The sequence below is a fragment of the Cetorhinus maximus genome, chromosome 3, assembly GCF_964194155.1.
Source record: "Cetorhinus maximus chromosome 3, sCetMax3.hap1.1, whole genome shotgun sequence".
Lineage (NCBI taxonomy): Eukaryota > Metazoa > Chordata > Chondrichthyes > Lamniformes > Cetorhinidae > Cetorhinus > Cetorhinus maximus.
The window spans coordinates 56,648,946-56,663,017 of record NC_135881.1 but is presented as its reverse complement, the minus strand read 5'-3'; the positions used below and the strand labels follow the sequence as shown (position 1 = coordinate 56,663,017).

The 14,072-nt window shown below is 44.1% G+C and overlaps 1 protein-coding gene across 5 annotated transcripts in view; it reads right to left on the bottom strand.

The window, feature by feature from the left end:
- trdmt1 (tRNA aspartic acid methyltransferase 1) overlaps positions 1 to 14,072 on the bottom strand; it is a 110,446-nt gene that overhangs the window by 84,299 nt on the left and 12,075 nt on the right. Inside the window, exon 1 of one of the 5 annotated variants that reach the window (XR_013576155.1) lies at positions 4,853 to 5,019. The exons of 1 other annotated variant lie outside the window; for it this stretch is intronic. Coding sequence is in view for 2 of the 4 variants with exons in the window: in XM_078538406.1 (XP_078394532.1) it covers positions 4,853 to 5,039 (187 nt within the window). In the remaining 2 variants the exon portion in view is untranslated. Of the gene's footprint in view, positions 1 to 4,852; positions 5,055 to 14,072 lie in introns of those variants that run through there. 3 more of the 5 variants (XR_013576154.1, XM_078538406.1, XM_078538407.1) reach the window with 3 other exon arrangements.

Here is a 14,072-nt window from a genome sequence, read left to right as displayed (position 1 = left end):
CTACCAAAATTCATCACCTCACACTTCTCCGGGGTGACAATGCTGACCCTTGGGAACTCCACTACAAACCTTCCTCCAGCCTGAAAAATATACATTGCCCATTATTCTCTGCTTCCTATTTTTCAGCCAATTTTGTATCCACCTTGCTACTGTCCCTTTTATTCCATGAGCAATAACTTTTCTCAAGTCTGTTGTGTGGCATTGTATAAAATGCCTTTTGAAAGTCCATGTACACCACATCAACAGCATTGCCCTCATCGACCTTTTCTGTTACCTCTTCAAGAAACTCCAAGTTAGTTAAACATGACTTCCTCTTTAGAAATCCATGCTGGCTCTTCCATATCAGCCCATGTTTTCCACGTGAATACTAATTCTATCCCGAATAATTGTTTCTAGAATCTTGCCCACCTCTGAAGTTAAACTGACTGGTCTATAATTGCTGGGCTTATCCTTACAACCTTTTTTTGAACAAGGGGGTAATTTTGCAATTTTCCAGTTCTCTGGCACCACCCCTGAGTCAAGAGAAGACTCACAGATTATGGCCAGTGCCCCTGCAATTTATAGACTCAGACATTTACAGCACAAAAGGAGGCCATTCGGCCCATCATGTCCACACCAGTCAACAAAGATCTGACTACTGTAATCCCATTTTCCAGCGCCTGACCCATAGCCCTGGAAGCTGTGAAAAAACAAGTGAATATCTAAATACTTTTTAAATATTACAAGGGTTTCTGACTCAACCACTCTTTCAATCAGTGAGTTCCAAACTCCCACCAGGCTCTGGGTGAAAAAGTTTCTCAACTCCCCTCTTAGCCTACCTCTTAAATCTATGCCCCCTGGTTATTGATCCCTCTACTAATGGAAAAAGTGCCTTCCTATCCACCCTATCTATGCCCCTCATAATCTTACACACTTCTATAAGGTACCCTCTCAACCTTCGCTGCTCCAAGGAAAACAACCCCAGCCTATCCTCATTGCTCAGATCCTCTGGTACAGGCAGCATCCTGGTAAATCTTCTCTGCGCCCTCTCCAGTGAAATCACATCCTTACTATAAATGTGGTGACCAGAACTGCACGCAGTACTCCAGTTGAGGCCTAACCATTGTTTTATACAGTTCCAGCATAACCTCCCTGCTCTTGTATTCTATGCCTCAGCTAATAAAGGCAGGAATCCCATATGCCTTCTTAACCACCTTATCTACCTGCCCTGTTACTGCAGGGATCTGTAAATATGCACACCAAGGTCCCTCTGATCTTCAGTACTTCTCAGGGTCCTACCATTCATAATGTAAGCCCTTGTCTTGTTAGCCCTCCCCAAGTGCATTACCTCACACTTTTTTCTGGATTGAATTCCCTTTGCCACTGCTCTGCCCACCTGACCAATCCATTGATATCCTCCTACAGTTTACGGCTATCCTCCTCACTATTTACCACCCTTCCAATTTTCATGTCATCCACGAACTTCTTGATCATACCCCCTATATTTAAGTCCAAATCATTTATGTACAACCACAAACAGCAAGGGTCCCAACACCGGGCCATGAGGAACCCCACTGGAAACAGACTTCCAGCCACAGAAACATCCCTCTACCATCACCCTCTGCTTCCTGCCTCTCAGCCAATTTTGGATCCAATGTGCCACTTTGCCTTGGATCCCATGGGCTCTTGCTTTCTTGACCAGTCTGCCATGAGGGACCTTATCAAAAGCTTTGCTAAAGTCCATGTAGACCACATCAAATGCATTACTCTCATCAACACTCCTGGTTACCTCAAAAAAATTCGATCAAATTTGTCAACCATCCCTTAACAAATCCATGCTGAATATCCCTGTTTTGACTATCTATGACTTTCCTTGACTATCCTATTTCTACTCTCACTTCCTTCAATATCCTTGGATGCATCCCCTCTGGTCCCGGTGCCTTGTCAACTTTAAATACCGACAGTCTATTCAACACTTCCTCCTTATCAATTTTGAACCCTTCTAGTGACAGAGTTTCCTCATCTGTCATCATGGCCTGGGTACCATCTACCTCCTTGGCAAAGTATTCATTTAATACCTCAGCCATGGCCCCTTCATCCATGTGCAAATTCACTTTTAGGTCCCTAATCGGCCCTACTCCTTTTACCGCCTTTTTTACTATTTATATGCCTATAGAAGACATTGGGATTCCCCTTTTTGTTGGCTGCCAGTCTTTTCCCATGATCCCTCTTCGCTTCTCTAATATGCTTTTTCACCTCCCCTCTGAACCATCTTTATCCCTCTTGGTTCTCAATCGTATTTTCTACCTGATACCTGTCATAAGCGCACTTTTTCTTTATCTTAATTTCAATCTCCTTTTTCACCCAGGGAGCTCTGGATTTGTTTGCCCTACCTTTCCCTTTCGATGGAATAAACCTTGACTGTGCCTGAACCAATTCTTTTCTGAAGATAGTCCATTGTTCAGCTACAGTTTTTCCTGCCAATCTTTCGTTCCAGTCTACCTGGCCCAGCTCCGTTCTTGCCCCATCGAAGTCGGCTCTTGTCCAGTTAATTATTTTTACTCTGGATTGCCTATTGTCCTTTTCTATCATCATCCTAAAACGTACAATACAATGATCACTGTCTCCTAAATGTTCCCCCACTGACACTTGATCTACTTGGCCCGCCACATTTCCAAGAACTAGGACCAACAGTGCGTCTTTTTTTGTTGGATTGGACACATACTGCTGTAGAAAATTCTCCTGAACGCACCTAGGAACTTTTGCCCCTCTCCGCCCTTTACACTACCACTGTCCCAGCCTACAATCGGGTAATTAAAGTCACCCATCATAACTCTATAATGCTTGCATCGCTCTAATTTTCCTGCAAATTTATTCTTCTACATCCTTCTCACTAGTTGGCAGTCTATAGACTACACCGAGCAATGTAATTGCACCCTCTTTGGTCCTTAGCTCTAGCCAAATTCATTCTGTCCTTGAACCCTCTGGGACATCCTCTTTCTCCAGCACTGCAATGCTCTCCTTAACCACTACTGCCACCCCTCCTTTCCTATCTCTTCTGAATATTGTACCCAGGAATATTTAACACACAGTTCTGCCCTTTCTTGAGCCAGGTTTCTGTTATCACTACAACATCATATTTCCACATGGCAATCTGTGCCTGTAACTACCCAATCTTATTTACTATACTCTATGCATTCACATACATGCATAGTAACACTGATTTAGATTTTGTTACTTTTTCCCTTGACCCAACTTTACCTATTAACTTACTATTCTCTATAACAGTGCTATTTGTCCCTCCCAGAATTTTGTGCACCCTGGTATTCCCCTCATATTTTTTTCTTGGTTCCCACACCCCTGCAGAGTTCATTTAAAGCCCTCCCAACAACACAAGCAAAACACCCCACAATATATCACATGATTACCTTCAATTCTGTGTGTTTTGCTTTTCGATAAGGTTCTGCACAAGAAATAATCAGATGCCTTCTGCAAATCGATGCAAACATAGGTGTAATTGTCTCAATGTTCCTATTTGATTGAGGTGCTGCAAATCACCCTTTATTATTATTCTGATAATTCCCTTAGTCAATTATGAAAGTGGCAATGTTGCTTTTATACCAGATCACCAGCCATATATTTGCATCCTTAATTTTATTTCTCCTTTTCAAACTAGAGGTTTACCAGAGGACGCAACTTTGCATTGCCTATAGTTGAGGTTTGGGATAAGGCTGACTTTAAAACCCCGATATCAATTCTCCCTCTGTCATTTACTGCCATGTTGACGACCACCTCAGGGCCTGGTCCTGACCCCTTGAGCATCCCTTCAAGCTCAACCCTTTCCTCAGTGCCTTGTTTAAACTCTACACACCTCCCAGACACCACCATCATCATCCCTGGGTATGTCCTCTCCCACCAGCAGGACAAGCCCAGCAGAGGTGGTGACACAGTGGTATACAGTCGGGAGGGAGTTGCTCTGGGAGTCATCAACATCGACTCTGGACTCCCATGAAGTCTCATGGCATCAAGTCAAATATCGGCAAGGAAACCTCCTGCTGATTACCACGTACCGCCCTCCCTCAGCTGATGAATCAGTACTCCTGCATGCTGAACACCACTTGGAGGAAGCACTGAGGTACAGAATGTACTCTGGTTGGGGGAACTTCAATGTCCATCACCAAGAGTGACCTGGTAGCACCACTACTGACCGAGCTGTCCAAGTCCTAAATGACTGACATAGCTACTAGACTCGGTCTGAGGCAGGTGGTGGGGGAAAAACATACTTGATCTCATCCTCACCAACTGCCTGGAACACTCTAACAGCACTATGGGTGTACCTACACCACATGGACTGCAGCGGTTCAAGTAGGCAGCTCACCACCACCTTCTCAAGGGCAACTAGGGATGGGCAATAAATGCTGGCCCAGCCAGCGAAGCCACATCCCGTGAATGAATTTTTTAAAAAAAAATCAACTGTCCGTTGGCTTCAGTTGATAGCTACCTATGTTCCTGTGTCAGGATTCTTCTACAACTGTAGTTTCTGTGTGAATTACAAGATTGTCACTTAGTCCAAGCTGGTCCCTTTCTGGTATTCCAGGTGGCTTCTCTTCCAGGGCCTTGTCAACTTCCTCGGAAAGGACGCCAACCACATTGACATGTACACAGTGAGAGAAGACAGAGACGCCCAAAACCCCAGGAGTGGGACTAGGGAAGGGGAGGGGGAGGGGGTAGGGGGGTGGAAGAGGAACAACTTAGTTTGTGAACTGATAAGGTGTTTGAAAGGAGACCTGACCCAGCACATTGTTTTGCCCCTTGTTTATGGAGCTCCGCTCTTGAGACATGACTCTCCATCTTTTCTTCCTTGTTGCTTTACCTTTCAGCGCGTAGTGCATGCCCCCGATGCCGCTGTACAGCTCCAACACTCTCAGCGGGGCCTCAGGCTCCATCATAGCAACCGCTCCGTCTCCAAGAGAAAGCCTGCGCCCTCCCTCTCTGCTCCGCCGCTGCACATGAACCAGGACAAAGGTTCCTCCCTCCGCCCCGGAGCCTGGGCTGAACATTCGTGAAATTCAAATAGTCGCAGCTTCCCGCAGTCAAACTGTCAACAGAGCTGAGCACCTCCGTGAACTGGAAGGACCGGGATTTCATTGAAAAGAGTGAGACTGACCAGACATCTACTCGAGCACGAGAAATTTTGTTTATTTATGACAGAGGAACCCTTACAAATAGGTGCATTTTAAAAAATAATTTTACACTCTCTCCACACGAGTGAAACTTTATAGATCCCATTTAGGATACAGGGCGTGTAAAGAGTTGGTGTGCAGCATTTTTCCAAACGAGTTCTGTGGAATATTAAAAAGTTTGGAGGTGATTTCTAAATTACAAATAAAAGTAAGGCAATTATTATGATTTTAAAAAAAAATTTGAGGTACTGGATCAGTGATTCAGAACATTTATTTCACATTTTTTCCTCTTCCAACAATGTGATCCATTGATTGTCTGTATATCTCAGCGTGTCTCCAAGTGTTTGGATGTTGTTTATTTGAAAAGGGAACAAAACAAAACTGTTCCATCTGGTACGTAAAAAATGGCTACTGCCCAAAACCTTTATTTACATATATGACCTTTGGTTTCATCTTGAGTGTGACAGGTCACTTGTTAAGGCATTTATCCAAAAATTCCCCTTTTCATAACAAGAATTGCATGCCTGCCATTTGCAACTTAAGTTACTCAACATGCATGGGCCATGAAGAAAATTAGCACATATGAACAAAAAATTGTTCTTTCTAGTCTATTGTCTGCACACACACACATTGCACACATAGGGTAGAATTTTCCGTGCCGTCTGGCATGTTTGGTGGTGTTACCAGACAATATAGCGAGCAGGCCAAAAATCAGTTTCACGACATCGTGAAACCAGCTTGTAATTGTCCGCTCAGCCCGCCATCAGACGCCAGGAACCTCTGTAATCCATCTGCGTATCGTAGAAACATAGAAATAAGAGCAGGAATAGGCCATTCGGCCCTTCGAGTCTGCGCCACCATTCATTATGATCATGGCTGATCATACAACTCAATAGCCTGCTCCCGCTTTCTCCCCATATCCTTTGATCCCTTTCGCCCCAAGAGCTATATCTAACTCCTTCTTGAAAACATACAATGTTTTGGCCTCAACTACTTTCTGTGGTAGTGAATTCCACAGGCTCACCACTTTGGGTGAAGAAATTTCTCCTCATCTCAGTCCTAAATGGTCTACCCCGTATCCTCAGACTGTGACCCCTAGTTCTGGACTCCCCCACCATCGGGAACATCCTTCCTGCACCTACCCTGTCTAGTCCTGTTACAATTTTATAGGTTTCTATGAGATTCTCCCCCTCATTCTTCTGAACTCCAGCAAATATAATCCTAGCCGAAAGGCCTCTTCTGCACTGTGTGATTCTGTAACCGACTCAATCTCTCCTCATCTGTCAGTCCCGCTATCCCAGGAATCAGTCTGGTAAACCTTTGCTGCACTCCCTCTATAGCAAGAACATCCTCAGATAAGGAGACCAAAACTGCACACAATATTCCAAGTGTGGTCTCACCTAGGCCCTGTATAACTGCAGCAAGGCATCCCTGCTCCTGTACTCGAATCCTCTCACTATGAAGGCCAACATACCATTTGCCTTTACCGCCTGCTGCACCTGCATGCTTACCTTCAGCGACTGGTGTACGAGGACACCCAGGTCTCGTTGCACATTCCCCTCTCAATTTATAGCCATTCAGATAATAATCTGCCTTCCTGTTTTTGCTACCAAAGTGGATAACCTCACATTTATCTATATTATACTGCATCTGCCATACATTTGCCCACTCACTCAGCTTGTCCAAATCACACTGAAGCATCTCTGCATCCTCCTCACAGCGCATCCTCCTCACAGCTCACCCTCCCACCCAGCTTTGTGTCATCTGCAAATTTGGAGATATTACATTTAGTTCCCTCATCTAAATCATTAATACATATTGTGAATAGCTGGGGTCCCAGCACCGATCCCTGCGGTACCCCACTAGTCACTGCCTGCCATTCGGAAAAAGACCCGTTTATTCCTACTCTTTGTTTCCTGTCTGCCAACCAGTTTTCTATCCATCTCAATACACTACTCCCAATCCCATGCGCTTTAATTTTACACACTAATCTCTTATGTGGGACTTTGTCGAAAGCCTTCTGAAAGTCCAAATAAACCACTTCCACTGGCTCCCCCTCATCAACTCTAATAGTTACATCTTCGAAAAATTCCAGTAGATTTGTTAAGCATGATTTCCCTTTCGTAAATCCATGCTGACACTGTCCGATTCTGCCACTGTTTTCCAAGTGCTCAGCTATTAAATCTTTTGTAATGGACTCTAGAATTTTCCCCATTACCGACGTTAGGCTGACTGGTCTATAATTCCCCATTTTCTCTCTACCTCCCTTTTTAAATAGTGGGGTTACATTAGCTACCCTCCAATCTGTACGAACTGTTCCAGAGTCTATAGAATCTCGGAAGAAGACCACCAATGCATCCACTATTTCTAGGGCACTTCCTTAAGTACTCTGGGATGTAGATTATCAGGCCCTGGGGATTTATCGGCCTTCAATCCCATCAATTTCTCCAACACCATTTCCCTACTAATGCTGATTTCTTTCAGTTCCTCCCTCTCACTAAACCCTGTGTTCCCCAACATTTCTGGTATGTCATTTGTGTCCTCCTTTATGAAGACAGAACCAAAGTATGTATTTAGTTGGTCAGCCATTTCTTTGTTCTCCATTATAAATTCGCTGTTTCTGACTGTAAGGGACCTACATTTGTCTTCACCAATCTTTTTCTCTTCACATACCTATAGAAACGTTTACAGTCAGTTTTTATGTTCCCCACAAGCTTACTCTTGTACTCTATTTTCCCCTTCTTAATCAATCTCTTGGTCCTCCTTTGCTGAATTCCAAAGTGCTCCCAATCCTCAGGTCTGTTGTTTTTTCTGGCCAATTTGTATGCCTCTTGGATCTAATACTATCTCTAATTTCCCTTGTAAGCCATGGTTTGACCACCTTTCCTATTTTACCTTTGCGCCAGACAGGAATAAACAATTGTTGCAGTTCACCCATGCGCTCTTTGAATGTTTGCCATTGCCTATCCACCGTCATCCCTTTAAGTAGTGTTTCCCAATCCATCATTGCCAACTCGCGTCTCATACCATCGTAGTTTCCTTTATTAAGATTCAGGACCCTAGTCTCAGAATCAACTACGTCACTCTCCATCTTGATGAAGAATTCTATCATATTATGGTCCTAAATTAAAAAGTAGAACCTCAAAGGTCCATAATCGCTGGATTATTCCCTGAGCCGCATGCAAATTGGTATAGGGCACATATAACCAAAGAGATGAACATGTGGCTCAAATAACTGGTGTGGGAGAAGTGGGTTCTGGCTTGTGGGGCACTGGCACCAGTACTGGGGAAAGTGGGGGCTGTACCTTTGGGATGGTCTAACACCTGAACCATGCTGGGACCAATGTTCTAGCGAACTTCATAACTAGGGAAGTAGAAAGGGTTTTAAACTAAATAGTGGGGGCAAGGGATCAAATGTGGAAATATGTATATCAAAGAGTAGAGACAAGGTAAGAGAGGAACATAGTAATACGGGAAACGAGAGTCGGAGAATGGCAGGAAGGGACAGAGCGAATAAACCTAAATGCACCAAGAATCAAGACTAGGTGTTACAAAGATAACAAAAAGACAAAACTAAAGGCTCTGTATCTGAATGAATGTAGCATTCATAACAAAGTAAATGAATTGATAGCGCACATTGAAGTTAATAAATATGATCTTAGCCATTATGGAGACATGGCTGCAGGATGACAAAGATTGGGTTCTGAATGTTGAGGGGTATATGATTTTCAAGAAGAATAGGAAGCTGGGTAAAGGCGGAGGGGTAGCACTGTTAATCGAGGATGGCATTTGTGCAACAGTTAGATATGACCTTTGTTCAGGAGATCAGGATGTGGAATTGGGTTGGGTGGAGATGAATTGTAGGGGAAAGAAGTGGGAGTGGTCTACAGGGCAGGTAACAGTAACAATGTAGGACAAGGTATACAAGAAGAAATATTGGGTGCTCGTGATAAAGGGATGGCAATAATTATGGGTAACTTTCATTTACATATAAACTGGAAAAATCAGATTGACAGTAGTAGCCTGGATGAGGAGTTCATAGAATGCTTTCGAGAGTGTTTCCTGGAGCAGCATTTTCTGGAACCAGCCAGAGAGCAAGTTATATTAGACTTAGTATTGTGTAATGTGACAGGATTAATTAATGATCTCAGGTTAAAGTCACCCCCTAGGTAGCAGCGCCTATATAAGATTGAATTTTACATCCCGTATGAAAGGGAGAAGAGTGGGTCTAAGACAAGTATTTTAAACTTAAATAAGGCAACCATGTGGGCATGAAAGCTGAGCTAGCTGAAGTTAACTGGGACATTAGTCTAGGGAATAGATCAATAGAAAAGCAGTGGCAGACATTTAAGGGAGTATTTCAGAATAAGTATATTCCTACTTTAAAGAAAAATTCTAAACGGAGGACCCACCATCTGTGGTTCACTAAAGAAGTTGGGGAAAGCATCAAACTTAAGGAAAAAGTATATAACTGCGCAATGATGAGTGGCAGGTCAGATGTTTGGTCAGAATATACAGAACACCAGAGAATAACTAAAGGATTAATCAGGAGAAAGAAATTAGAGTATGAGAGGAAGCTAACTAGAAATGTAAAAATAGATGGCAAGTGTTTTTACAGGTATTTAAACAGGAAAAGAATAGGTAAAGTGAGTGTTGGTCCTCTGGAGAGTTAATAGTAAATAATAAGTAAATGGAAGATGAAATGAACAAATATTTTGCTTCTGTCTTTATTATACAGGATACAAAAAACATTCCAGTAATAGCTGTAAATCAGGAGGTGGAGAGGAGAGAGGAGCTTGGTGAAATTACAATCACGAGGGAAACGGTACTGAGCAAACTGATGGGGCTGCCGGCTGACAAGTCTCCGGGTCCAGATGGGCTTCATCCTCAGGTCTGAAAAGAGGTGGTTAATGAGGTAGTAGATGCGTTGGTGTTAATTTTCCAACATTGCCTAGATTCTGGAAAAGTTCTATCAGACTGGAAAGTAGCAAATATAGCCCCTCTATTCAAGAAGGGAGGGAGGCAGAAAACAGGAAACTATAGGCCAGTTAGCTTGACGTCCGTTGTGGGGAAGGTGTTAAAATCGATCATTAAAGAAGTTCCAGCTGGGCACTTATAACAGCACAATGTAAGCAGGAAGAGTCAGCATGGTTTTGTGAAAGGGAAATTATGTTTAACCAATTTATTAGAGTTCTTTCAAGGAGTAGCATGTGCTGTGGATAAAGGGGAGCCTGTAGACATACTGTATTTGGATTTCCGGAAGGCATTTGATAAGGTGCCACTTCAAAGGTTACTGTGAAAAATAAAAGCTTATGCTGTAGGAGGTACCATATTTGCCTGGATAGAAATTAGCTGGCTGGCAGAAAACAGAGTATGCATAAATGGGTCTTTGATTGGCAGGATATGACAAGTGAAGTCCCGCAGGAATCTATGCTTGGACCTCAACATTTTACAATTTACAACAATGACTTAGACGAGAGGGGCGTTTGATTGGTAGCTAAGTTTGCAGACTACACAAAGACTGGTAGGAAGGTATGTTGTGAAGAAGACATAAGGAGTTTGCAGACAGATATAGATAGGTTGAGTGAGTGGGCAAAAATCTGGCAGATGGAGTGTACTGTTCACTTTGGCAGGAAGAATAAAAAAAGCAGAGGATTACTTAAATGAAAAATGACTGCAGAATTCCGAGGTGCAGAGATATCTAGATGTTCTCATGCATGAGTTGCAAAAAGTTAGTATGTAGGTGCAGCATGTAATCAAGAAGGCTAATGGAATGCTACCCTTTAATTCATGAGGAATTGAACATAAAAGTATGGTTGTTTATGTTGTAAATGCATTGGAGGCAGTTCAGAGGAGGATTACTAGATCAATGCCTAGAATGAGTGGGTTGTCTTGTGAGGATAGGTTGGACAGATTGGGCTTGTTTAGAAGAGTGAAGGATGATTCGATTGAAGTACCTAAGACCCTGAATGACCTTGACAAGTGGACGTGGAAAGGATGTTTCCTCTTGTGGCTGAGCCCGGAAATATGGGACACTGTTTTAAAATTAGGGGTTGCTCTTATACGACAGAACTGAGGAGAATTTTTTTCTCTCAGAGGGTTTTGTGACTTTGGAACTCTCTGCCTAAGAAGGCAGTGGAAGAGTGGTCACTGAATATTTTTAAGGCAGAGGTAGATAGATTCTTGTTAGGAAAGGGAATCAAAGGTTTACAGGGGTAGATGGGAATGTAGGGCTCAATACAAACAGATCAGCCATGAATTAAATGGCAGAGCAGGCTCAAGCAGCTAAATGGCCTACTTTTGTTGCTATTTCTTATGTTTGTATATTCAGCACCATTCGCGACTCCTCAGATACTGAAGCAGTCCATGTCCAAATATGGCAAGACCTGGACAATATCCGGACCTGGGCTGACAAGCGGCATGTAACATCGCCTGACACTCAGGTGGCGTGAATGACCATTTCCAACAAGAAAGAATCTAACAATCGCCCTTTGAGATTCAATGACATTACCATCACTGAATCCCCCACTACCAACTTCCTAGGTCTACCAGTGACCAGAAACTGAACTGGACTAGGCATATGAGTATAAATATAAATAGGCTACAAGAGCAGGTCAGAGGCTAGGAATTCTGTGGCGAGTAACTCACCTCCTGACTCCACAAAGGCTGTCCACCATCTACAAGGCACAAGTTAGGAGTGTGTTGGAATACTCCCCACTTGTCTGGATGAGTGCAGCTCCCACAACACTCAAGAAGCTTGACACCATCCAGGACAAAGCAGTCCGCTTGATTGGAACCCCATCCACAAACGTTCACTCCCTCCACCACCTGCACAGTAGTAGCAGTGTGTACCATCTACAAGATGCATTGCAGGAAATCACCAAGCCTCCTTAGACAGCACCTTCCAAACCAATGATCATTACCTTCTAGAAGGACAAGGGCAGCAGACACATGGGAACACCACCGCCCTGAAGTTCTCCTCCAAGCCACACACCACCCTGATTTGGAAATGTATCGCCATTCCTTCACTGTCACTGGGTCAAAATCCTGGAACTCCCTCCCTAACAGCACTGTAGGTGTACCTACACCACACCGGGAGGATGGGGAGTTAATAGTAGATAATAAGGAAATGGCAGATGAAATGAACAAATATTTTGCTTCTGTCTTCACTATAGAGGATACAAAAAACATTCCATTAATAAATCAGGAAGTGGAGGGGAGAGAACAACTTGGTGAAATTACAGTCATTAGGGAAGTACTGAGCAAACTGATGGAGCTGCGGGCTGACTGCCCACATGGACTGCAGCAGATCAAGAAGATAGCTCAACACCACCTTCTCAAGGGCAATTATGGGTGGGCAATAAATGCTGGCCTTTCCAGTATTGCCCACATCCCATGAACGAATAAAAACAAATCTTACTGCTGACCCTTCAGGAAGTTGTTCTTCCTTTTCTCCATTGACTTGTGCTTGGAAGGCTGTGACTACCTCAGCATAGTACAAAGCCTTGTCAGTTCTCCCATCAATACTCTTCAGTTGATGATAGCAACCTCAGAACCTCTGCACATGGCAATAATTTTCTTGAGAGTCAGTTTCTCTTCTCTCAGCACACGTATTCTCACAGCAGATCCCGTGTTCCGAAGATAATCCTATCTCGGACGAGATCATCCTTCAGTTGCCAAACTCACAAGATTCAGTTAGATGCCTCAGTGCAGTCACATACTGATCAATATTCTCCCTCTCTTCCTTAGCTCTAGTGTTAAACACATTGCGTTCATAAATGACATTAGTAAAGGGTTCAAACTGGGCCTTCAAGGCCTCCAAAATTTAAGCGTCTGGCTTTTCTGCTCCTCAATGAGGTCTAGGGTGCAATATGCTTTTGGCACCATTTCCCTAGAACTGATAACAGGAGTGCTATTCTCATTTGTTCAGGTTTCTTCAGGTTCAACTCTGTGGCAATCTCAGGCCGGGATTTTCCGTGCCCGCCAGTTTCGGGTGTGTTCGGTGGCATGAGCAGACAATATGGCATCATCGATTTCAGGATGACGTGAAACCAGTTCGCGAATGTCCGCTCAACCCGTCGACAACAGGCCGCATTTCCTGCCATTGGGCACGGGAACCTCTTTATAATACATCTGCATATCAGATGAGGCCAGCACGCCAGAATTGCCCCCGCACCGCTGGATCATCCATCCACGCCGACATCGTTCACAACAGCATATAAAAGACGTGCACTTGGCGGGCTGCACTTTGAGAGGAACTTGGAGGTGCGTACAAAGCAATGATGTGCAGCGCTCGCCAGGGTCGCCTGTTGGATTTCAAGCTTGAGCATTGGTGGTGAGGGTGGGGGATGCAAGGGCTGCCTTACTGTTAAGGTGACGTGGCGGGGCGGGGGTGGGTGGGGGGTGCAAGGGCAGCCCTGCCACTGAATATAGCACACAAGCACTCGGTGTGGAGGGTTGGATGGGCAAGGGAAGTGGCTTCACATTAGGCAAACCTGTATAAAGTGACCGTTCCTCTGCAGCTGAGACAGTTCAGGCGCAGCCACATTGATATGATTGGAATCAGGCTTCTATCTTATCTGCCTACTCAAGCAATGCAGAGGCATCAAAGTGTCACCAAATGCTCCAAAGCTTTTCTCACACCCCCACTCTCACCCACCCCCCCACCGCCTGCACAGACTGCAAAGTCATGAGCATTTCAGTGGACTGGAGAACAGTTGGACAACTGCACACATTGTACAATCTCCTTGCTAAAGCTGGCCAAGGAACAGTCACCGCTGGAGGTGCTCACATCCCCTTGCAATGTCTGCATTCCAGTTTGGACCAGTCTCCCCAGTGGTTCAAGCTAACAGTGCAGCCTTTGCAGTGCAGGTTAGGAGAATGCCTGCGCCTGAGCTGAGAGCAAAGTAT